Source organism: Myotis daubentonii, chromosome 1 (genome assembly GCF_963259705.1).
Source record: "Myotis daubentonii chromosome 1, mMyoDau2.1, whole genome shotgun sequence".
NCBI classification, from domain to species: Eukaryota; Metazoa; Chordata; class Mammalia; order Chiroptera; family Vespertilionidae; genus Myotis; species Myotis daubentonii.
The window spans coordinates 187,200,214-187,227,304 of NC_081840.1; the positions used below are offsets into that span (position 1 = coordinate 187,200,214).

At 39.2% G+C, this 27,091-nt stretch overlaps 1 protein-coding gene across 8 annotated transcripts in view; it reads left to right on the plus strand.

The window, feature by feature from the left end:
- The window catches only part of ANKRD17 (ankyrin repeat domain 17), a 177,527-nt gene that overhangs the window by 137,678 nt on the left and 12,758 nt on the right, over positions 1 to 27,091 (plus strand). For all 8 annotated transcript variants that reach the window (XM_059668945.1, XM_059668955.1, XM_059668996.1 and 5 more), the window contains 5 exons: positions 7,991 to 8,162; positions 9,261 to 9,711; positions 15,067 to 15,222; positions 16,908 to 17,057; positions 18,492 to 20,116. In XM_059668945.1, coding sequence (XP_059524928.1) covers positions 7,991 to 8,162; positions 9,261 to 9,711; positions 15,067 to 15,222; positions 16,908 to 17,057; positions 18,492 to 20,116 — 2,554 coding nt within the window. The remainder of the gene's footprint in view (positions 1 to 7,990; positions 8,163 to 9,260; positions 9,712 to 15,066; positions 15,223 to 16,907; positions 17,058 to 18,491; positions 20,117 to 27,091) is intronic.

Genomic DNA, 27,091 nt, shown 5'->3' on the forward strand with positions numbered 1-27,091 from the left:
TACCTTGGTTGCGGGCACATACCCAGTGGGGAGTGTGCAGGAGGCAGCTGATCGATGTTTCTAACTCTCTATCCCTGTCCCTTCCTCTCTGTAAAATCAATAAAATATATTTTTTAAAAAAAGAAGAAAAAAAGATCAATTCTTTAAAACACCTGCCAGGCCTTAGGTGAACAAGCCCCCTAATACTCTTTTTTTTAAAAAAAAAATATTTTATTGATTTTTTACAGAGAGGAAGGGAGAGGGAGAGGGAGTTAGAAACATCGATGAGAGAGAAACATCGATCAGCTGCCTCCTGCACACTCCCCACTGGGGATGTGCCCGCAACCAAGGTTACATGCCCTTGATTCAAATCCAACCCGGGACCCTTGAGTCCGCAGGCCGACGCTCTATCCACTGAGCCAAACCAGTCAGAGCCCACCCCCGCCCCCCCTAATACTCTTGACAGTCCTTTTTTACTATTCTGAGCTACACTGGCCTACTTGAAAATACAACTTATGCACTGGCTGTTTTCTTTGCCTGAAATGCTGCATACCTTTTAGATGTTTGCTTAAACTTCACTTTCATGAGGCTTACACTGATCACCCTGTTTAAAATTAAAACCCCTTGCCATAGCCAGTTTTTCTTAGTGGTTAGAGTGTCAGTGTGTGGACTGAAGGGTCACAGGTTCTGTTCCAGTCATAGGCACTTACCTTGGTTGCAGGTTCCCCAGGCCCAGTCAGGGCACCTGTGCAACCAGTCAATGTGTCTCGTATCAACATTTCTGTCTCTGTGTCTTTCATTCTTAAAGAAAAAAAAAAAATCCAGTGGAAAAAATATCCTCAGATGAGGATTTACTGTTTTCGTATACACACTTCTTTTCCCCCGTTCTAGTATTCCTGTTTTACATTGTACGTAACACCTCTTTAGAAACTAGGTACAGTGGGCAGATTTTGCATATGTAAATACAGCCACTGTGGATGGAACATATTTGTGGAGGGAAATATTATGTTGTTGCTCACATATACCGTGTAGTTAGGCCTACCATGGTTACATCTGTACCGAACATGTACATGCTCTTTTTTCTTGTAATTATTTTCTAAAAATTACAGTGTAACAACTGTTTACATAGCATTTACATTGTATTGATTATAAGTCATCTAGGGATGATTTAAAGTATACAGGAGGATGTGTGTAGATTATATGCAAATACTAAGCCATGTTATATAAGGGACTTAAGCATTCTCAGATTTTGTTACCTGAGGTGGGGGGTGTATGTGTGTGATGGAACCAATCCCCCATGAATACCGAGGGACAACTGTAATGTTTTTTATGATTATCATCTGCATATCCCCCAACCCCCAATTAAATGTTAGCTTCTTCAGCTTCATGAGAGCAGGGATAGTTTTGTTTAGTTTACTGAAGAGTTTTAAGAGACCTGAACCATGCTGAGTACATATAGGTTATCAATAAATTCTTGTTTGATTTTGCTCCTCACATTTTTATCTCTTTTCTGTTGATGTCACTTCCCATTATTCAGAAATGAACTCTTGATGTCACTTTCATCTTCTCACTTATCTTACTTCCCATTCCCTACATCCACTTAATGACTTAGTGTTGTAAATTAATTTAATCCAGTGCCTGAAACGGTAACTCCCCTACATATTAACTGTATTGATGTCATCATCATCACTTTTACTGAGCTTTGGCAATTTCTGTATTAGCTTCTGTTCCATCCTCTTGAGTCATCTCTTCTCATTATTGCAATAGGCTTCTTAACAGTCTCCCTTTTAAATAACTAGCTTTGCCTCTGTCACTTTTTGCCTTCATTCTAATCCTTCATCCTAGTGTAATTTCTTTCACAGTTCCCTTAGTTTTCTAATACGCAGGTGGGATTGCCTCACTCCCTCTTCAGAAAACTTTCCGTCTCTTCATTATCTACGTGGGACATTCCGAACATTCAGGTTCTCCTATCTTAATTTTCCAGATCCATCATTCACTATGGTTTTCTACTCCTCACATATCTCATTCACTTTCATATATCTACATTTTTGTGCAGGTGGTATTTCTTTAGTCTGGATTACCTCTTCCTAAATCCTTAAGTTCTCATTTTTAAAATCTTAACTCTTAAATGGTACTTTGTTCCTGATTCCTCACTTAAAGGGCACCAACCCAGCTGGTGTTTTTTCCTTTTCCACAGTAAGATTATTCTACAAGTTGACTCTTCAAAGCCTCTACCCTCCCCCCACATACTCCTAATCCCCTGTAAGTGAAATGAGGCCCAGGCAGATTTCTTGTGAACAAATTAGGATGTAGACTAAATATCTTACTGTTTTCCTGTACCTCCAGACTTATTTGAATCTTAATGGTTTTATTCTGTTTGTTTTCTTTGGGGTCTTGTATCAGTTTTTACCACCTCCCCCATACTCCTTTATCTTTATCTTGAGTATCTGCTATTTCATCAAGTACTACCCTCTGCCTACAACTTAAGGTAACTATCCTAATGAAACTTTACCTCAAACTTAGTATTTTATTTCCTTCTCCAAATATTTTAAGAGAATAATCTTATTGACTCTGTTACCAGAAAGGGGACCTAGCTCTGAGTGGATCTGCCTAGGGCCAGCTAGTAAAGTGTGACTTCTTGGCTTCGTACAAAAAATAAAATCACAACACAATCCAGGTGAATTTTAGAGGACTAGTATTAAAGCTGGGGGCAATGAAACAAGGAAGGGCTGGGGAAATGAGCCTAGGCTGATCTGCTTTGGTTCACTAAGAAGTCAGAGAAAAGGGGGTCTTGGGGACAAGAGCAGGGGATTTGCCCAGGATGAACTGCCACTGCCCCTTGCTGCCCTGGTTGCAAGCCTTGTGGGGTTCTTTAGAGTTTAGGAGATGCGTGCCTATGGGGAAAGAATGGGGAGGGGTGCTGTGGGGCATGGGCATGCTCCTCGGAGGGAGAGCATGCTCTGTGCTGGACCTTGGTTTTGGGGGGTTTTAAAGGCTGGGCATTTAGACTGACAGGTGTGGCTCAGTAGTTAGAGTGTTGGTCAAGGGCAAGTACCTGGGTTGCAGGTTAGATCTGGCCCAGATGTTTCTCTCTCTGTCGTGTCTTCCCCCCCACCCCCCCTAAAAAAAAGGCTAGACGTTAAGGGGAAGTCTTAGGAGAGGATCTCAATAGAACATTCATCATCTTTATGCTGATATACCAAAATGAGGTTTATTATCTTCATCTATCATTGGGTGTAGTTAGCAAGTGGCACTTACTGGTTTCTGCTGTCTCCCTGAGTAGTGTGATTGTTTACCCTGGTTGGGGAGAAGTGCAAACCATTTACTCTTAGGGAAAACAGGATTTAATAGATGGCTGAAAACTGTAGTTTAGCTCTCTTAGTTTCCCTATTCTATTTATCCTGGCTTATTAGCCTGTTTCAACTCTACTCTTTATATTTTTAATCCTCAATCCAGGATCATTTGCCTGCTCCCCCATTATTCCAATGAACTGTGGCAGAGATCACCAGTGCCATCTTTACTGCCCAGTCCTGTTACCTCTTTTCAGTTCTTTGATACTTTGTGATTTGCCTTCCTTCATGAAACTTTTCTCATTGATAATCAGATTTCTTCTGATTATCTTCCTGTGCCCTATTAAGGTCTTCTATAGTTTCATTTACTCTTCCTCTTACGTATTGGATATTCTCCCCTTTCCTCCTCAGGCACCCATAATTGTACACTTGTATAGTTATAATTTCTTCCTTTCAGTAATCTCATTTAATTCATTAATTCAACTACAACCTACAAATTTATGATGCCTCTTAAAAATCTGTATCTATCTTGTCTAATTCTTAAGTTTTAGAGAGCGCCATGCCTTTGCAGCCATAGTCTCAGGTCTCTCCCCCAAAAAGAGTTTCACTAGGACCTCTGAATTTGTGCCCCATTTTTTAGTGAGTCCAAAGTTAGTAAGATCTATGAGGTTATCAGAATACTAGGTTTAGAACTTCAAAATTGAGAAACAAGAAAGGCTTAGCCCTAAGGCTGAACTATAAAAGTTTGGTATCTAGGCTCTTCCTGTTGCCAGAGGGCTAGCTTTCACTGAACTCTTTAAAGCTAGAGGCATTAGCATACCTGAGATATAGACACACCCCAACACTAAGACCTGCCCTGGCCCATCACTCCCACATCTTGGCCACCTGGGCTTAGATGAAAGCTTACTTTCTGATTTAAACTTGTCTATTTTTGAAAAGTTCTTCCTGGGAGCAGGAGTGGAATAGAGGGGGCCAATGGGGGGAAAAGGGGACATCTGTATACTTAACAACAATAAAGATAAATTAAAAAATAAAAAGTAAATGGAAGATGTATCCAATAAAAAAAAATTCTTTCCCTCCCTTGAATAGTAATTACAATTATCTCCTGCCACTGGACAAATTTAAAAATGCAGCCCACAAAAACTACCCATCCTGACCTAGTCAAAAGTCTTAAACTTCACTTGTTATTTTGATCCCCCAAAAGCTATTTCCTGTACCTTTCTCAAGGTTTTTCTGTTCATACAGACATAATATAACTTAAAATATGTATTATTCCTAACTGATTTGGAGAGGCTTTATATCTACAGCCTCAGTCGCCTTAAAAATATTTTTCTGCCACACCCTTCACCCCCACTTCCACTTTTCCTCTTCCCCTGGCACTTACCCATTCTTTCTATCAAAATCAGAGCAAAACAGGACGACAGCCTCCCTCACTGGAGTTCAGGCAGAGAAAGCATTTTTCCTGAGGACCAACCGGTAGCCCCACTAAAGCAATGAGCTGAGTCAGCACATGCTCAGTTCCTTCTTTTAAAACCACCAATCATATATAACTCCTCCTCCCAGACAGTGACCTAGGGAGTGAAAGTCACCAAACAATTACTGTTTTCTTCTTAGTCCTTTTGAAAAGTCAAAAGTTCCTCTCCCCTTCTTCAGACTGGAGTTTCTAGAGGCCCACCAAAAGTTTCTAGGGGTGCTACTAAGACAATTTCTACAATTTCAACATCCATTTGTATTCTTTCCTGAAGTCTATCTGCCTGAGAAAGTATCAGTTTTCTACAGATTCTCCTGAACTGTTTTCCTTTTCAGGAATAAAAGTCTTATCTCTACCCCCAAAGAGAATGTAATTATGGTGCATTGCCCTAGGGTGTAAAAACTTCAAAGCTGTGCAAAACCTTTCGGACTTCTAACTGGGATAATTTGAAAAGGCAGGGTGAGCCCTAGCTGGTTTGGCTCAGTGGATAGAATGTTGGCCTGTAGACTAAAGGGTCCCAGGTTCAATTCCTATTAAGGGCACGTACCTGGGTGTAGGAGGTGGGCAGGAGGCAGCTGGTCATTGATTCTCTCTCATTATTGATGTTTCTAACTCTCTCCCCTCTCCCTTCCTCTCTGAAATAACTTTTTAAAAAATTAAAAGAAAGAGAAAAGGCAGGATGAGTATCTAGCAAAAGCAAAAGACTTAAAGAATGAAGTTAGACATTTTCTGATGAAAAATAATGTTAATTTGGCTTATGAACTTGTCTTTGAGCTCTGGTTTCATTAGTTAGGACATTGGGATATTTTTCATAAACTGAGTATCATTGTTTTGATATCTAATATTTAAAATATAAAATATACAGAATGCTAGGTTATGGGCAGGGAGTACCTTTTTTTTTAGTTTGAAAATATCTGTAAGAGTATATACAAACAAAGGAGTTTGAAGGTTTTTCCCAGTTTATGAACCAAGGAGAAAAATGGAATAGTTAAAATAGCTTATTAAGAGATATTATTTGACTTTGAAACTTATGCTTAACTTTTTTTTACTTATGAAAGTAATACGTACTCATTTTGACAAATAGAAACAACGTACAGATATATAAAGTAAAATTAAAAGTCGCCATCTTCCAGCTACCTCTCTCCAGTCCCACTCTCTAGAGATAGTCACTAGTAAGCCTTTGATATTTATCCTTAGTGGGGCTGTTTTTTGTACTTCTACAAATAGACTCACATGAGGGTGGCCTTCCCCTATAAATGGGAGAATTTGCACTGTGCCTTTTTTTTCTCTCCTAACAAATGTAAATTGTGAGCATTTTCGAAGTATATATTTAGAGACTTTTCATGGCTGCCTATATTCGGTGAAGGTGTGTTGTTAATTTGTCCCCACCATTTGATGGATTTACCTTTTTTTTTTTATTGCTATTATAATTAATTTTATGGTGGACATTATTGAACCTATATCTTTTCACCAGAGATAGTCATTTTATGAAGAATAAATTCTTAGGATAAGCAGTTTGTAATTTTCATAGGAGGTTTCCAAATTACCTTTCCTAAAATGTAAATATAGCCAAAACCGGTTTGGAGCAGTGGATAGAGCGTCGGCCTGCGGACTGAAAGGTCCCAGGTTCAATTCCGGTAAAGGGCATGTACCTTGGTTGCTGGCACATCCCTAGTGGGAGATGTGCAGGAGGCAGCTGATCGATGTTTCTAACTCTCTATCTCTCTCCCTTCCTCTCTGTAAAAAATCAATAAAATATATTTTTTTTAAAAAGTAAATATATATATACCCATAGCAGTATAGGAAACAACTTATTTTCCAAAGCTCATGCTGATATATATCTTTTTTATTTTTTCCAAATTAATGAACAACACATGCCATGGGTATATGTTTAGTGATTAGGAGCTACATATTTCTTTATCATTCACCCATTTTAAAATTAGATTTTTATCATTAATTTCATTTTGATCCTTTGAAAATATTTTCTCTTTGAGTATATAGTAAGTATATACTTTGAGTAATATTTTCTCTTTGAGTAGGATAGTAAGAAGCTAAGAAAATTCCAGGACAAGCAGAATAGGGAAACTAAAATCTTATCTTCCCTAAACCAGGGATACTTACCAGTAAAAGGTTTTCACTTCTTCCCAACCCAGAGGGTAAATAGCTTAAATCACTGAACTCAGGAGACAGAAAAGAAATTAGTGTCATTTGCCAGCCACCCCCAAGGACAGACAAATTAAGAGAATAAGTCTCACTTTTTGGTTCATCAGCAAAAAGTTGATGAATATCCTCCCTTAAGACCTCCCCTAAATGCCAGCTTTTAAAACCAATGAAAAGGAAGATCCCAATAAGCTTTCCCTCCAGTGAGTATGCCCATGCCATTCCCGTGCCCCCCCCCCCCCCCAGGCTCCTATCTCCTAAACTCCAAGGAACCTCAGGAGACTTTGAACCAGGGAAGCAATTGGCAGTGGCAGCTCTTCCCAGGCTAACCCCATGAACCTGTCTCCAAGGCTCTCTTTTCTCTGACTTCCCTGTAAGCCAAAGCGACCCAGCCTAGGTTCTTCTGTTGCTTCTTCTATGCCCTTCCTTATTTCACTGTCCTAAGTGTGTTTTGCTGAACACAGTAAATTCTTGCTTGCTTTTCTATACTTTGACTTGTGATTGAAATCTTTCCTTCAAGAAGATAAGAACCCAGGTCTTGTCAATTCCCCGATAACAATATCTTTTTTATTTTTGCCAAATTAACAAATGACACATGGTATCTTGGTATTTCTATTCTTTTTTTAAATCCTCACTTGAAGATATTTTTCCATTGATTTTAAGAAAGTACGGAAGGGAGGGAGGAGGGGGAAAGAGTGAGAGAGAGAGAGAGAAAAACATAGATCAGAAAGAGACATCGATTGGCTGCCTCCCACACGTGCATAACCTGGGCCATGGAGCAAACCTGCAACTGAGGTCTACGTGCCCTTGGCTGGGAATTGAGCCTAAGAGACCAGTTGGTGTGCAGGCTCTAACCCACTGAGAACACAGTCCAGGGCACCCATTTTAAAATTAGATTTTTATCATTAATTTGATCTTGAGTCTTTAAAAATATTTTCTCTTTACAGCGATTAGAATATAATCTCGCTCAAATAATTAATTAAGCTATATGACTTCGAATTTTATGATATCCCAGTTTTCATGATAACATAGACCAATTTTTTCCCATGGTAAATTCCAGTGTTGTTCTGTTTTATTGATCCTTTAACAGTTAAGAGAAGAAAGCCGGAGGCTGGCTTTGGCTGCCAAAAGAGAAAAGCGAAAGGAGAAGAGAAGAAAGAAAAAGGAAGAACAAAGAAGAAAACTAGAAGAAATTGAAGCGAAAAATAAAGAGAACTTTGAACTCCAAGCTGCTCAAGAAAAAGAAAAACATAAAGTTGAAGGTATTTTTCTCTACAAACCATCTAATTTGTTTCATATAATACATTGTATTGAAAATTATATTTTTAAAATATCAGTAACTTAGGTAAAATTAGATTTCTAAATAAGCCCTTAAAGTATTTATGTGCTATTTTTATTTATAGACTTCTCTCTAGCTTTTTTATTATGAAGATAAATTAAAATGATAAAACACCTGAATACACTTTACCTAGGTTTTAATAAAAGTAAGCGTTTTACCCATTTACTTCAATTTCTTTTCCTCTAAATATGCATACATATTTTTTCTAAGCTATCTGAAAGTAAATTGCAGACATTCTGACATTGTACCTATAAAACTTCAACATACACCTGACATTTGCTTACATAATCGTACTACCTAAAAAAAATTAACAGTAATTTGGTAATATTATCTATAATCCAGACCATATTCAGACTTTTCTCAAATGAGGAAATTATTTTTAACGAGGTTCTAGTTAAAGATTATTTGAGATGATATTCTGAAGAAGAACCATCACTGCTAAATTACCAAATATGTATGCAGTGTGTGTGTGTGCGTGTGTGTGTGTGTATTCTACCTCCTCCAGCCTTTTAATTTGAAAAAAATTTGAACTAAAGAAATGTTTAAGGATTAGTATGTTGAACACCTGAATATCACCTAGATTGTTAAAATGTTTTGGTACATTTGTTTATCTTTATTCCTCTTTTTTTGAACAGTTTGCTTGTAAGATGTATGTATCATGCGAAATCGCCCCTAAAGACTTGATTATTTCCCAGAAAAACGACATATTTTACATAATCACAATAACATTATAACATCCAAGAAATTTAATTATATAAAACATTGAATATACAGTATATAGTCACATTTATAAAATTGTCCCCCAAATAATTCTTACACTTGCCTATTATGCATTGTTTAGGACTTAGAGACATAGAATAGATCAGTCATATTTATCTCCTTATGATGAATGCTGGAATGCCTGATGACTTTATGTCTAATAGAAGCAAATAACTCCTGGTTTTCTTTCTTGAAGTACTTAAAGATAAATATATTCTAAGAATTCTTAGAATTTGCTAATTCATTATTGGTACTTTTACAGATGAGCCTGAAGTCTTGACAGAGCCTCCAAGTGCCACAACCACTACTACTATAGGTATATCTGCAACCTGGACAACTTTGGCAGGTTCCCATGGTAAAAGAAATAATACCATAACTACAACCAGTTCAAAGAGGAAAAACAGGAAAAATAAAATGACTCCAGAAAACGTTCAAATTATATTTGATGATCCACTACCAATCTCATACAGTCAGCCAGAGAAGGTGAACGGAGGAGAGTCAAAAAGTAGCAGTACCAGCGAGAGTGGGGACAGTGATAACATGAGGATTTCCAGCTGCAGTGATGAAAGTAGTAACAGCAATAGCAGCCGAAAGAGTGACAATCATTCACCTGCTGTGGTTACTACCACTGTGACCAACAAGAAACAGCCATCAGTTCTGGTTACATTTCCAAAGGAGGAGAGAAAATCTGTTTCTGGCAAGGCTTCAATAAAGTTAGTTCCAATTTTTATTTTTATAATTTATAGTATCATGAAATGCTTGTTGCTAAATTTTTTTTATAAATCCAGTAAAGAACAGCAGAACAAGAATTTGCCTTTGTTTTGACAACACAATTTCATTTGATTTGAAAAATAAGCTACTTTTTAGATTTCATATTAATGAGAGAGAAAATTATTTTTACTATGTAATTTATTCATTTTGTTAAACTTAGTCCATAAAAAGTATTGATTATGGGTACTCAGTGATTATTATTGTGATTAAACTCCTCTAAATTTTAACTCTAGATAGCATCTTTTTTTGTTGTTGTTAATCCTCACTGGAGGATATTTTTCCATTGATTTTTAGAGAAAGAAAGGTTGGGGGTGGAGAGAGAGAAAAACCACCTCCAGCATGCACATGCCCCAACTGGGGGAAAAGGGCAAACTCTAAACCGAAGTATATACCTGTGACCGGGAATCGAACCAACAACCCTTAGGTGCTCAGGCTGATGCTCTAACCACTTACCACACTGACCAGAGCTATTTTTTCCTTTTTTTTTTTTTTTTGCTCAGTCCCTACCCCACCAACATCTGTCAGCCGGCTCTCTATGAGTCTCTCTCTGTTTTGCTTATAAGTTCATTTTGTTCATTAGATTCCACATATGAGTGAAATTATATTCTACTTGTCTGTCTCTGACTGGCTTATTTCACACAGCGGTCGGCAAACTGCGGCTTGCGAGCCACATGTGGCTCTTTGGCCCCTTGAGTGTGGCTCTTCCACAAAATACCGACTTCTGCACATGGGCCACGAAGTTTTAGTCGCACTGTACGTGCGCACCCGCACGTGGTATTTTATGGAAGAGCCACACTCAAGGGGCCAAAGAGCCGCATGTGGCTCATGAGCCGCGGTTTGCCGGCCACTGATAATGCTTTCCAGGTTCATCTTTGCTGTTGCCAAGTGTAAGGTTAGCTTTTTATGGCCAAGTAGTAGTCCATTGTGTAAATATACCATAGTTGTTATTTTTTATCCACTCATTTACTGATGAACACTTGGGCTGCTTCCAAATCTTGGCTATTGTAAATAATGCTGCAATGAACATAGGTGTGCATATATTTTTTTGAATTAGTGTTTCAGGTTTCTTTGTATAAATTGCCAAATGTGGAATCGCTGGGTATTAAGGCAGTGTTTTTTTTTTTTAATTTTTTGACATAACTCCATACAGCTTTTCACAGTAGCTGCACCAATCTGCATTCCCACTAACAGTACACGAGGGTTCCCTTTTTTTCACATTCTGGCCAACACTTGTTTGTTGGTTTATTGATGACAGCCATTCTGACAGGGGTAAGGTGCTATCTCCTTATGGTTTCAATTTGCATTTCTCTGATGATTAATGACCTTGAGCATCTTTTCATGGGTCTATTTGCCTTCTGTATATCCCTTTGGAGAAGTGTCTATTCACATTTTTTGCCCATTATTTAATTGGATTGTTTTTTATGTGGCGAGCTGTATAAATTCTTTATAAATTTTGGGCTATTAACCCATTATCAGATATATTGGCAAATATGTTCTCCCATTCAGTGGGTTGTCTTTTCAGTTTGTTGAAGGTTTCCTTGCTATGTAAAAACTTTCTAATATGTTGTAGTCCCCTTTGTTTAAATTTTTTCTTTTGTTTTTCCTTGCCCTAGGACCGTGGTCGGCAAACTGCGGCTCTTTGGCCCCTTGAGTATGGCTCTTCCTAAGCCTTAGGAGTACCCTAATCCTATCTAATAAAAGAGAAAAATGGTAATTGGCGTACGACGATACCCTTTTCATTGGCTAATCAGGGCTATATGCAAATTAACTGCCAACTAAGATTGGCAGTTAAGGGCCAACAAGATGGCGGTTAATTTGCATATGTAGGCACAATGCAGGGAGGCGAAAGGGAAAGCAGGAAGAAGCCCCCTGCCACTGACAGTGATCGGAAACCCAGCGGGGAGCTAAGAGCTGGGGGGCAGGGCAAAGGCGGCCCTGCCCCCCAGCCATGATCGGAGAATCAGGTGCCTTTTCCGCCCTGGCCAGTGATAGCAGGAAGTAGGGGTGGAGCCAGCGATGGGAGCTGGGCACGGTCGAAGCTGGCAGTCCCGGGAGCTAGGGGTCCCTTGCCTGGGCCTAAAGAGGAGCCCACGATCGCGGGGCCGCTGCAGCTGCGGGTCCCCTCTGCCCGGGCCGGATGCCTAGGCCAGAGGTGTTAGGCCTGGGCAGGGGCGGAGCCTGCAACCGCGGGGAGCTGGGGGTCCCCTGCCCAGGCCTGACACCTCTGCCGGAGGCCTCAGGCCTGGTCAAGGGGCCGATCCGGTGATTGGTGATCGGAGGGTGATGAGGGTCAACTCCTCTGGCCGAGGCATCAGGCCTGGGCGGGGGCTGAGCTGGGGATTGGGGGGATATGATGGTCCCCTTGCCCAGGCCTGAAGCCTGGGTCAGAGGCGTCAGGCCTGGGCAAGGGGCCGATCCTGCGATTGGAGGGTGATGGGGGTCAACGCCTGAGGGCTCCCAGTATGTGAGAGGGGGCAGGCTGGGCTAAGGGACACTACACACACACACACACACACACACACACACACACACACACACACCCAGTGCACGAATTTCGTGCACCGGGCCCCTAGTAAAGTTAATAACAGTGTACCTACCTATATAGTTTAAGTTTAAAAAATTTGGCTCTCAAAAGAAATTTCAGTCGTTATACTGTTAATATTTGGCTCTGTTGACTAATGAGTTTGCCGACCACTGCCCTAGGAGATATATAAGAAAAAATGTTGTTATGAGAAATGTCCAAGATTTTATTGCCTATGTTTTCTTCTAGGATTTTTATGGTTTCAAGTCTAACATTTATCTTAAAACCATTTTGAGTTTATTCTTGTGTATGGTGTAAGAAGGTGGTCTAGTTTCATTTTTTTCATATATCTGTCCAATATTTCCAGTACCATTTATTGAATAGATTATCTTTACCCCACTGTATATTTTTGCCTCCTTTCTTAAATATTGACCATAGCCCTGGCTGGTGTGTCTCAGTGGTTAGAAAAGGGGTCTCTGGTTCGATTCCTGGTCCAGGGCACATACCTGGGTTGCAGGTTCGATTCCTGCCCTGGTATGGGTACATGGGGGAATCAACCAATCTATGTATGGAAGTCTCTCTCTATCTTTCTCTAATTCTCCTACTCTACTCCATCCCTGCCCCTCCCTTCCACTCTCTAAAATTCAATGTAAAAATATCTTCAGGTGAGATTAACAAAACAAAAAGCATTCATTGATTGTAAAGATGTTGGTTTATTCTGGACTCTATATTCTGTTCCAGTAATATATATGTCTGTTTTTATGCCAGTACCATGCTATTTTGATTACTATGTCCTTGTACTATAGTTTGATATTAAGTAGCATGATTCCTCCAACTTTGTTCTTTCTCAAGGTTGCTGTTGCTGTTTGGAGTCTTTTGTGGTTCTATATAAATTTTTGGAGTATTTGTTCTAGTACTGTGAAATATGCCATTGGTATTTTGATAGGAATTGAGTTGAATCTATAGATGATTTTGGATAGTATTGACATTTTAGTGATGTTAATTCTTTTAATCCATGAACATGATATATGCTTCTACTTGTTTGTATCTTCTTCAGTTTCTTTCTTGAGTGTCTTGTAGTTTTCTGAGTACAAGTCTTTCATATTCTTGGTTAAATTTATTTCTAGGTATTTTAGTCTTTTTGAAGCAATTGTGAATGGAAATGTTTTCTTAGTTTCCCTTTCTGATAGTTCATTATTGATGTATAAATACATGCCACTGATTTCTGTATATTTATTTTGTATCTTGGTGGAATCTTTAGGTTCTATTTTCACAGTATCATGTCATCTGCAAATAATGACAATTTTAATTTTTTCCAATTTGGATTCCTTTTATTTATTCTTGTCTGATTGTTGTGGATAGGATTTCTAGTACTATGTTGAATAAGAATGGTGAAAGCATGCATCCCTGTCTTATTCCTGATCTTAAGGGAAACACTTCTAGTTTTTGTCCATTGAGTATGATGTTGGCTGTGAGTTTGTCATATATGGCCTTTATTGTGCTATGTTCCCTCTATTCCCACTTTGCTGAGAGATTTTATCATAAATGGTTGCTGGATTTTATCAGATGCTTTTTCTGTGTCTATTGATACGATCATGTGGTTTTAGCTTTCATTTTGTTTAAGTGGTGTATCCCATTTACTGATTTACCGATATTTTATCAACCTTGCATCTCCAGAACAAATCCCACTTGGTTATGGTTTATGGTCTTTTTAATATGTTGCTGGATCAAGGTTGCTAATATTGTGTTAAGGATTTTATCATCTCAGTTCATCAGGGATATTGGCCTATAATTTTCTTTCTTTGTAATGGCTTTATCTGGTTTTGAAATTATAGGATAATGCTGGCCTCATAAAATGAGCTTGGGACTCTTCCATCCTCTTGAATTTTTTTAATAATTTGAGAAGGATAGGTGTTAGTTATTTGAATGTTTGGTAAAATTCATCTGTGAAGCCATCTGGTCCAGGAGTTTTGTTTATTGGGAGGTGTTTTATTTTTATTTTATTTATTTTTAAATAATATATTTTATTTATTTTTTACAGAGAAGAAGGGAGAGGTATAGAGAGTTAGAAACATCGATCAGCTGCCTCCTGCACACCCCCTACTGGGGATGTGCCTGCAACCAAGGTACATGCCTTTGATTGGAATCGAATCTGGGACCCTTTGGTCTGCAGGCCGATGCTCTATCCACTGAGCCAAACTGGTTAGGGCTTACTTTTTTTAAATTACTGCTTCAATGTCATTAGTTGTAATCTGTCTATTCAGATGCTCTGACTCTTCCTGATCCAGTTTTAGAAGATTGTATATTTCTAGGAATTTTATCTATTTCTTCCAGATTGTCCAATTTGTTGGCATATAGTTATTTTCTAGAAACTATCTTTTAAAATATTTTCATATTATGCTAAGTATTAAAAAATGAAAAGTAAATTTGTTATTTGGGTACCATGTTCATTCTAAAAATAAATAAAACAATTGCCCAACGGGTATGGTTCAGTGGTTGAGCATCAACCTATGAACCTGTAAGTCATGGTTCGATTCCCAGTCAGGGCACATGCTTGGGTTGTTGGCTTGTTCCCCAGTAGGAGGCATGCAGGAGAAAACTGATCAATGATTCTCTCTCATCATTGATGTTTATCTCTCTCCCTCTCCCTTCCTCTCTGAAATCAATAAAAATATATTTTAAATAAAACAATAAAATGATGTAAATGATTGCCTTTATCATTTAAAAATTCTACATCTGCTCTATATTTAATGTACTTATCCTTTCTCTGTTAAAGATTGTCAGAGACTGTCACTGAAGTGACCAGTAATTCTCTGTCCACTTGCACAAAATCGGGTCCGTCTCCCCTTTCTTCTCCAAATGGGAAGTTAACTGTAGCAAGTCCTAAGCGAGGACAAAAGAGGGAAGAAGGATGGAAAGAAGTTGTAAGAAGGTGAGTACTTGTTTCCTTGATTGTTTTTCTCAGTTTTTAAATATGCTCAATTTCAAATTGAAATATGGATTTTTACCTTACAGTTAAATTCCTCCAAGTATTTCAGAGGTTGCAGACTGGTGGCCCAAGGCCGAATCTCGCTAACAGAGACGATCTACATCATATTTTAGATGATAAAAGCACACAACAGCATATGTTAATATTCTTAAAAATTAGGAGCTTTTTACATAAAAAGATGACTGTTATCTGCTTAATCCTTATAGGTAGTGGTATTTGATAGAGAACTCATGTAAGTTTTTTAAGGTGAAAGATAGATGGTGTTTTGTTCAGATTTGTAATCTCAGAGCCCAGGTAATGTCTAATGCATGCTTGTAAGTATATGAAGACTGAGTAAATATTGGTTTTAAACTTTACTACACACCCAGAAAGGATTTTAAATCTTTGGCAACCTATGTTAAAGAACTCCCTAGAAATTCCATAAAAAAATTAGACTTTTGATTATTTGAAGCAACAGCTTTCTTTATCTCTGTCTTTTTCTCACACATACACATTAACTTATTCACATACACTATTGTAGTCATTGAAATCACAACATCCAAGTACTCTGTACGAAAATAAGCTAATTCAGTTTTTCCATGTGCAATTTTATATTGTGATTACAAAGACATTCCTAGCATTTCAAAATAATAATCACTGATTCATTATTCTCTTTAGGGAAGAAGGAATTGTCAAGAAATTTAGATATGTATATAAAAGGGCAGGGGTAATATCTTACCTTTTTAAAATATAACTTTTAAATATGTTTTCATTGATTTTAGAGAGAGGAAGAGAAAAGGAGATCAAACATCAATAAGCCATGGATTGGCTGCCTCCTGCACGCGCCCTACATGGGGATCAAACCCGCAACCCGGGCATGTGTCTTAACCGGGAATTGAACCATGACTTCTTGGTTCATAGGTCGACACTCAATCACTGAGCCATGTCAGCCAGGCTGTTTTGCTTTTTTTGAAATCTCAGTGGGTTCTGTTTCTCATACTACTGAACATTCTTTTAGTGAGTCTCTATGTCTGGATAATTTTAATGCCTCCAGAAGAATGCAGGGAAACAAATTTTTAATGTCATCCTTTCAGCTACGTATTAGAGAATAAAAAGAAGAATGTGAACCAATCACCTGAATGTGCTCACAAGAAACCATTCTTACCTCCTTGGGCTGGATTAGATGCTCTAACCACTGTTTATTTAGTTTATCTTATTAAACCACTCTAGGCATGGTATTATAGCTCTAACTTGGTGTCTGCATAGTCAATATACATATGGGCAGAAACCCATGTCTCTCTTATTTGCTATTTTATTTGCATTAGCACAGTGCATGTCTACATAGTATGTACTTTACACATATTTATGATGAAAATCAACAAAACAATCTTTCGTCATTATATTTTATCTCTTTCCCCCCTCCCCTCCTTTCCCTTTCCCTTCAGTCCCCTCCCCTCCCCTCCCCTCCTTTTTCCTGTAATTCCTAGTTGCCTTTTGTCACCTAGAGTGAGAATAGATAGAAAATGCTTATTCAACAAAAATCTATTCTGTATTTTCAAAAACATATTTTAGTAGTACTCTCTCTTATTTTAATGACAACCACTGAAACTAATGATTTATTTTAATTTATCTTTGCAACTTTTAAACAGGTCGAAGAAAGTATCTGTTCCATCAACTGTGATATCCAGAGTGATTGGAAGAGGAGGCTGTAATATTAATGCTATTCGGGAGTTCACGGGTGCACACATAGATATTGATAAGCAGAAAGACAAGACAGGAGACCGGATAATAACTATAAGGCAAAATTTTATCTCTTATGTTTTCTTCCTTTGTGTTATATTGCACTATAGATTAATGAAATACAAGCATTTGAGTTTTCAATGAAACTTTGCATTTAATAGCATACTTTTTAAAAATTGGAATTTTAGAAGATAACCTTTATAATTTTTTCACATGAAGTATATCAAAGGGCTTTGAAGGCATATTTCTTGTGTGCGACAAAAGTTTAGATAATCTTTTTCTTACATAACTGTTCATATGACATTCTTAAAATTTATTCTGAGACTTTTAAAAATAATTCCTTAACAACACATTTTAAGCAGGTTTTCATCTTTCTTTTAAGTTAGCATTTGAACTTTGGTATTCTGAGATTTTGTCCTTAGAATATGAGCTCATAATAGATTTAAACTTGAAGTGGATATTTGTCTTGAAGTGAATATGTGTGTACCTGAATACCCTTAAAATAAAGATGAAATTCTGAGGAACCATAAATTTGGTGCCCCTTCACAGTAATAGGAGAACTGAACTGATAGTTTTATAGCTTACCTTGTGTTTATTCTCCTCTCCTATCTTGTTTTCTCTCTCCTGGACTACGTCGGTGGTCACAGTCTGCCTTATCTAGAGCAGAGGAAAGCAGATACCATTTATAAGTAATTTCCCCTTTAGGTTTTTTTTTTTTTTTTTAATATATTTTTATTTATTTCTGAGAAGAAGGGAGAGGGAGAGAGAGATAGAAACATCAGTGATGAGAGAGAATCATTGATTGACTGCCTTCTGCACAACCCACACTGGGGATTGAGCCTGCAACCTGGGCATGGGCCCTGACTGGGAATTGAACTGTGATCTCCTGGGTCATAGGTTGACACTCAACCACTGAGCCATGCCAGCTGGGCCCCGTTAGGGTTTTTGCTATCAAATATTTTCCTGAAGAAACAACACTTAGGGTTTGACCTTATTAATATTGTTTGTAATATCAGGATTCCTTTCATTTTGAGACATTATTCCAGAGAATTATAATAATTGTTCTACTAGAGAAACCACTAATAAGTATGTCATAGATGGAGTTATCTTAAGTACCAGGATTTAAAATAAAAATACTATTTTCTTGCTCAGTTCTATTATTTTCCTTGTTTACTTTGCTTTTAGTATTGATCAACTGTGAAATTACAGAAACATTATAGATTAAATATTTAAGTGCAGTAGTTTTTCTAATGTATTTTATCATAGGAAAATTATTTTTTAATCTAAGGAAACAATAGTAAATGGAATTTCTAGAAAATAAGTCACTAGTCCTTTGAAAAATATAGTGGCTTGTCAGGACATTGTATGGCTTTATTTGCAGAATACCTTAAGAGTTGGCTATTGTTCTCTCTATGTACATATATACACACATGCTAATGAATTTAGGCTTTACGTATTTAAAAATAGACCTAATTTTTTTTGTCAACCTACAGGGGTGGCACTGAATCAACAAGACAAGCAACTCAGTTGATCAATGCTCTGATCAAGGATCCAGACAAAGAAATTGATGAACTTATTCCAAAGAACCGTTTGAAAAGCTCAGTAAATTCCAAAATAGGGTCCTCAGCACCTACCACCACTGCTGCTAACAGTTCCTTAATGGGAATTAAAATGACGACTGTAGCTCTGTCATCAACATCTCAAACTGCCACAGCACTCACTGTGCCTGCAATTTCTTCTGCATCTACTCACAAAACCATTAAGAACCCAGTGAATAATGTGAGGCCTGGTTTTCCAGTTTCTCTTCCATTAGCATATCCTCCTCCTCAGTTTGCACATGCTTTGCTTGCTGCTCAGACTTTCCAGCAGATCCGTCCACCAAGGTTGCCCATGACCCACTTTGGAGGTACTTTTCCACCAGCTCAATCCACTTGGGGTCCTTTTCCTGTCAGGCCTTTGAGCCCTGCCAGAGCTACTAACTCACCTAAGCCTCACATGGTGCCTCGCCATAGCAATCAGAATAGCAGTGGTTCTCAGGTGAATTCAGCAGGTTCTTTAACTTCAAGTCCAACAACTACAACCAGTTCATCAGCTTCAACGGTGCCTGGTACATCTACAAATGGCAGTCCAAGTTCACCTTCTGTCAGAAGGCAGCTTTTTGTCACAGTTGTGAAGACATCCAATGCCACCACCACAACGGTAACAACCACAGCAAGCAACAACAGCACTGCACCCACAAATGCCACATATCCCATGCCTACTGCCAAAGAACACTACCCAGTATCATCCCCATCTTCCCCATCACCACCAGCTCAGCCAGGAGGGGTTTCTAGAAATAGCCCTTTGGATTGTGGAACAGCATCTCCAAATAAAGGGGCATCTTCCTCTGAACAGGAAGCAGGTAGTCCTCCAGTAGTAGAAACAGTAAATAATAGACCTTCAAACAGCAGCAGTTCTGGGAGTTCATCAGTTCATTCTGTTCAGCAACAACCTCCAGGATCTGTTTCTCAGGAGCCAAGACCACCTCTTCAGCAGTCTCAGGTTCCTCCTCCGGAGGTTAGAATGACTGTTCCTCCTTTAGCAACAAGTTCTGCTCCGGTGGCAGTGCCTTCTACTGCCCCAGTGACTTACCCCATGCCCCAGACACAAATGGGATGCTCCCAGCCTGCTCCAAAAATAGAAACCCCTGCTATTAGACCACCCTCTCATGGCACAACTGCCCCTCATAAGAATCCAGCCCCAGTTCAGAATTCATCTGTTGCAGTCCTAAGTGTCAATCACATTAAAAGACCTCACAGTGTTCCCTCTTCTGTTCAGCTACCTTCGACCTTAAGTACACAAAGTGCTTGTCAAAATTCAGTACATCCAGCAAATAAGCCCATTGCTCCCAATTTCAGTGCACCCTTACCATTTGGGCCCTTTAGCACATTGTTTGAAAACAGTCCTACTTCTCATGCCTTCTGGGGAGGATCAGTTGTTTCATCTCAGTCAACACCAGAATCTATGCTATCAGGAAAATCCTCATATTTGCCAAATTCAGATCCTTTACATCAGTCTGATACTTCCAAAGCTCCAGGTTTTAGACCACCATTACAGAGACCTGCTCCAAGTCCCTCAGGTAAGTTTGTATTTTCTGATATTCCGCAGCTGCTCATTTACACAAGTGATGTGAAAACTCATAGCCATTTTCTAATATTTTTACCTTAGTCCAGGTAGACAGAAATTGCTGTATTTTTTAAACTCAAGTGTTCTAATCTTTTTAGAAGTATAGTGGATTTTATTTTGAATTTCCCATAAATAAACTTATCAGGTATATTTTTCTCTCAATGTAAAAAGTCTCTTATGTTTTAATTTATTAAGGTAATACCATTTTGTTAATTATATTTTGTTTCAAATTGTATTTTATTTCAAATAAAATATAATTAACAAAAGAATTTTAATATTTGATTTCATTTGATTATCTTTTTTTAAAATAATGAGAAAAATATACAGGTACCTAGTTTAATAGGGTTGCTACTAACCACATGTGCTATTTAAAGTTAAATAAAATTGAAGATAGTAGTCATATTTCTTTTTATTTTAATTTGTTTTTCCAGTTTCATGTAAGTATAATTGACATTACTGTATAAGTTTAAGCTGTATAGCATAATGGTTTGACTTACATATATTGTGAGTTGATTACTGCTGTTGGCGTACATCATTTCATAAGGGCATAATAAAAAGCAAAAATTTTTTTTGTGTTGAGAATTCTTAGGATTTACTGTCTCTTAATAACTTTCATACACACACACACACACACACATATATATACACCAATGTTAAGTGTAGTCATCATGGTGTACATTACGTTCCTAGTACTTATTTATCTTATACTACAAGTTCATACCTTTGACCACCTTCCACCATTATCCTACTCTCCCAAATTTGATCTGTTTTTCTAGAGTTTGTTTATTTTTAAATTCCACATATACGTGGATTCACAGTATTGGTCTTTCTCTGTCTGGCATATTTCACTTAGTGTAATTCCATCACCGTCCACCCATGTAGTAAAAAATGGCAGGATTTTCTTTTTTATGGCTGAATAAGATTCATATATATGTGTGTGTGTGTATACTATATATATCCTATCTAATAAAAGACTAATATGCAAATTGACCAAGTGGCTGAATGACCAGTTGCTGTAACGTGCACTGACCACCAGGGAGCAGACACTCAACGCAGAAGCTGCCCCCTGGTGGTCAGTGCGCTCCCCCAGGGGGAGCACTGCTCAGTCAGATTCTGGGCTCACGGCTGGCGAGCGCAGAGGCAGTGGCAGGAGCATCTCCCACCTCCTGCTAAGGACCCCTCAGGCTGACATCCCCCAAGGGGTCCCAGACTGCAAGAGGGTGCAGGGCCAGGCTGAGGGACACTCCCCCACCCCCACCCCCCAGTGCACAAATGTTGTGCACCGGGCCTCTAGTATACTATGTCACAACCTGTTTATTCATTTATCTGCCAAATGAACACTTAGGTTTTTCCCATATCACAGCTGTTATGAATAATGCTGCTATGAATATGGGATTGTAGATATCTTTTTTAGTTAGGTTTTTTTTAATTTGTTTCCTTTGGATATATTTCCAGGAATGGAATTGCTGGATCTGTATGGTAGTTCTGTTTTCAGTTTTTTTGAGGATCCTCCCTATTGTTTTCCTTAGTGGCTGTAAGTTGGCCATGCTCGTATTTCAAATGCTTAATAAACACATATCTCTAGTGGCTAACATATTGAACATATAACATTATCATAGAAAGTTCTGTTAGAAAGTGCTGATATTTATAGAGTATATTTGTGAATGATTACTTTATTTTCTTAACTATTTACTTAGAAATAATTTTACATTTATAGAAGAGTTCTGTAACTACCACAGCTTTCCCTGTTGTTAAATATCTATGTAACTAATCATGCTACATTTATTAAAACTAAGAAAATAATATACAATATAATTAAACTGCAAGCTTTGTTCAAATTTTATCAGGTTTTTTTTTCAATGATATCCTTTCTCTGTTGTAATGTTTAATCCAGAATACCAAATTGGGTTTAGAGCTATATGTTTTAATATGAAAATTTCAAGCAATTTAAGAGGATCCATGCTAGTGATAGATAACTATGGTCCATGGGCCAAGTATGTCTGGCTTCCTGTTTTGTTTTTTATGAATTACGCTCTTTTTTATTTTTAAATATATTTCTTTATTGATTTCAGAGAGGAAGAGAGAGGGAGAGAGAGATAGAAACATCACTGATGAGAGAGAATCATTGATTGGCTGCCTACTGCATGCCCCCTACAGGGGATCGAGCCCACAACCCGGGCATGTTCCCTTGGCTGGAATCGAACCTGGGACCCTTCAGTCCGTAGGCCGATGCTCTATCCACTGAGCCAAACCGGCTAGGATGCTACCCCTTTTATTACATTGGTAATTTTTTTTTTAACTGAGATAAAAGATTGTATAAGATTTTTTAAGTGTATTTTTAAAAAAACTTTTAAAGAATATTAGTAACACAAAAAATAGGAAATTCAAATTTTAGTGTTCACAAAGCTTTGTTGAAATCAGCCATGCCCATTCATTTAATATTGTTATAGTTGCTTTTTTGCTCTAATGAAAGCCTATAAATATTTACTATTTAGCCCTTTACAGAAAGGTTGCCAATCTGATCTGTGTTATTAAAGACACTAGAGGCCCAGTGCATGAAATTTGTGCACTTGGTGGAGGCGTCCCTCAGCCCAGCCTGTGCTCTCTTGCAGTCCAGGAGCCCTCGGGGGATGTCCAACTGATGGCTCTCCATAGGGAGCGGGCCTAAGCCGTCAGTCAGACATCCTTAGCCTTGCCACGGAGGCAGAGAGGTTCCCGTCACCGCCTCTGTGCTCGCCAGCCATGAGCCCAGCTCAGGACTTCTGGCTGAGCAGTGTTCCCCCTGTGGGAGGGCACTGACCACCAGGGGGCAGCTCCTGCGTTGAGCGTCTGCCTTCTGGTGGTCAATGCTCATCATAGTGACCAGTCGTTCTGCTGTTCGGTCGATTTGCATATTAGCCTTTTATTATATAGGACAGTGATGGCGAACCTTTTGAACTAGCGTGTCAGCATTTTGAAAAACCCTAACTTAACACTGGTGCCGTGTCACATATAGAAATTTTTTTATATTTGCAACCATAGTAAAACAAAGACATATTTTTGATATTTATTTTATATATTTAAATGCCATTTAACAAAGAAAAATCAACCAAAAAAATGAGTTCTCATGTCACCTCTGACACTTGTGTCATAGGTTCGCCATCACTGATATAGGATGACATTATCTAACAAAAAAATTCTAAATTTAATGGGAAATGATTGTTATTTTACTCATTTCAATAATGTGTGACTGTAGTATAACGAACATTTACATTAGTAATACTTCTTTGCTGGGGGTTCGCTGAAATATTTATGTGTACTTTCAAAAACAATTTATCTTGTACTAAAACAATAGAATCTATAATTTGATTTGGAAAGATCAAAATATACTAATGCATTGGAAATGTTTTTATATTTCATTTTTAGTAATTGCAATTTATAATACTTCACCTTTCAAAAAATATGAAAATCTAGGTGATATGTTGAGAAAGAGTAAAATTAAGATTTAGAGAAAAAGGAAGTAAATTCTTATTTTATGGTAAGATTCAGTAAGCTCTATAAAGGAGGCAAGATTTAGGGAGTGTGTAGAGTTGAGGAGAGCCAAAATAAGTATTGAAGTTTAACTTGAGAGTCCATCAGAAGATAATTCATTAGATTCAGGTTAAAACAGGCATGTTTGCCTTCACAACTCTATTCCACTATTACTACACCCAAGAAAATTAGCATTATTTCAGTAATAGCACCAACTATGCATTACCTTCATCCCAGATACATCTTTTATGCCTATGTGTGTGTGGTGGGGGGGGGGGGGTGTTTTCTTTTGATCCAAGATCAAATCAAGGTTCACACATTGCCTTTGGCTGTTATGTCTTTTTTTTTATTTTCTTTTTCCCCACTGCATTTATTACTAACATAAAAATTGTTAAAAAGAAAAAAATTCATTTTCAGTTCTCCAGTGGGTCTCATCCCTCTCCAATGGGTCTCATCCCTCCCCCTTGGCCACACAACTCCTGACCCATTTCCTCAGGGCCAGTTCAAGACTAAGCCTGCCCACACCGTTTTCACAGAAAACAACCAGTGGCAGTGATGTAGGGACAGAGGTCGGGAGAGCGTCCCAGGACTGTCCAGCTGGTAGGCCAGGTGGAGATCCACAAAATTCAAATGAAAGGGCTGGTGTCCTCACAACTACATAGTTTAAGGAAAATGGGCTATAGAGGAAATAGGGTAGGCCCACCAGAGGCTTTAGAGCACATCTCATGGACCTGTGTCAAATCCAGAAAAAACGACACCAGAAGAATGGGGAGGCCAGGGAGGAAGTCTCGTGAAAAGTTTCCCAATTCTCCCATGTTGGGAGGTCTGGAGAGCCTCGAGGGCACCAAGAGCCTCACTCATTTTGGGCAGAAAGACTTTAGTGTGGGGGGAAGCCACAGAAATGCCACAGACACTGCGACTGTGAGGGGATGTACATTTATCAAGGACAACAATCACGGACCACAACATTATTGGCCATGCTACTGATAGCAAAACTATGAAAACCAAAAGCAGGGAGAGTGGCCTTTCGGGAAGTGACTGTGTCCCAGTCATCCAAACTTGACCCCAGGTCAGACAACTTGGGGAGTTTCACAGAGCAGCTGCCAACATTGGGAGCAGGGTTATCAATAAAAAGGACCTAAAACAAGCAGCCAGAAGAGGGGAATGGTATGAAACTGTTCTCAGGCTTAGGAATCGAGGGCAGCACTGGGGGCTGGGTGGACAGATGCACAAAAAATAGCACCAAATAAGTTTCCTGCTCAGCAGTCTGTTGGCAAAGGGGAGAGAGGACCCAGGAACAAAGATGGGGTCCTGGAGGCTGGATCAGCAGAAATAGTGCACACCTCACCCCAGTGATGAAACACTGGACCCCATATGGGAGATGCGATGGACAGGGGTGGTGTTACTGCGTAAGGATGGTAACTGTCATAGTAGCTGTCACAGGGCCACAGGGAAACATATGGCCACTAGGTCACAGAGGGCTCCCTCTAGCTCAGCTGGGAAGGCATAGTCTCACTGAGGAGGCCTGGGTGGCAGAAGGCACAGAGGTCCTCATATCAACAGTGGCCGTCAGATTTGTCTTCTGTATCCTGGAGGTCATCCTTGGGGTGAGGGAGGGGGCAGGTAATCTTGACAAGTGACCAGCATGTGAGCCTTTGAGGATGTCTCTGTTCTTTGTGAAAGGCTACCATGGTCTGGCCCAGTCAAAGGAGGCTCAGCATTGACCCCCCACCAACCACAACCATATGGGCCAAACCTGAGGCCTAAGCCTCCCTAAACTGGGCCTCTGACCTGGGGAGGAGGTGAGAGACTCAGCAGTAGTGGAATAATCAGTCCCCTTGATCCAGGTGACCTCTGTGAAAAGAGTCTGCATTCTTTTGTTTCTGGCTCCTTTTACTCCCAACATCACATTTGTGAGATACATCGAGGTTGCCTGTAGCAAAAGTTTGTTCATTTTTATTGCAGTGTAGTATCCCATTCATTGCATGCACATGCAATAACTTATCCATTCTGCTAATGTTGGACATGTGGGTGGATTCCAGTTGGGGGCAGATTTGGGGTCACCAGGCTTTCCATTGGCCATGTGGAGAGGGCCTTCCCACAGGATTCCCATTGTCTTTGTCCCCAGTCTCTTCCCGCTTGGGCACCTGGGGCTGCGGCAGCAGTGGCTGCAGCTGATTCTTCTTTTGCTTTGGCATGGTGGTTGTGGCCTGCTATATCTCTTTACTCTCCCCCAGTCTAAAACATCTTACTACCTTCCTTTGTTCTTCTTGACATTGAATGCTTTGAAGAGCCCAGTTGCCCTAAAAAATGTCTCACATGTCAGATTCACTGTTTCTTCAACCCATGACTACATTAAAGTCCAACATTTCTAGCAAGAACATTGGAGAGGTGGTGTTTTGAAACTCACACTGCCTTTTATCAGGAGGCACTCAATGACATTGTCCCAGTGTTGGCTATGGAAAGTATGGCCACTTAGTTAGGGTGCTAACCATCAAGATTTCTCTGTTGCAGAAGTATAGCTACATCTTTTTCTTTTTCCCCTGTAGTTTTCTTGTTAAGGATTTATTAAATTTTTATAGTACTTTTAGGTTCACAGTAAAATTGAGAGAAAAGTACAGGGATTTTCTGTATACCCCTGTCTCCACAGGTATAGCCCTCTCCCATCAGCATCCCGCACGAGAGTGGAATATTGTTACAATTGATGAACCTTCATCAACACATCCTTATCAAAGTCCTTAGCTTGCATTAGGATTCACTCTCAGTGACTGATGTATATTCCTGTGGATTTGAACAAATGTTTAATGATCAGAATCTACAATTATAGTAGCATACAAAGTACTCTCAGTGTCTTAAAAATCCTCTGTTTTGCCTATTCACTCCTCCCTTCCCCCTAAGTTTTGTTTGTTTTGCTTTTTAAAATATTTTTTATGATTTTTAGAGAGGAAGGGCAAGGGAGACAGAGAGAGAAACATCAATGTGAGAGGAGAACATCATCGGCTGCCTCCTGCATGCCCCCCGACAAGCATCCAGCCTGCTATCCAGGCTTGTGCCCTGACCTGAAATTGAACCAGCAGACTTTCAGTCGATGAGATGATGCCCAACCGAGCCACAATGGCCAGGGCTTTCCCCTAAGTTTTTTAAAGATAAAATTTTATGTAACTCCTTGGCCATTAACTTATTTAAATTTCAGTGTTGATATTAAATGTACATGTATTTTATAATAAACTAGAGGCTCAGTGCATGAATTCGTGCACAGGTGGGGTCCAGCCGGCCCAGCCCCAATTGGGGCAGATCAGGGCTGGGCCTGCCAGGTTGAGGGGCCACAGGAGGTTGGCCGCCCTTCTCCCCATTGGTGTGAGGGGGGTTGATCGGGGGTGGGGCCAGCCAGGGGGAGGGGCCGTGGGCAGTTGGCTGG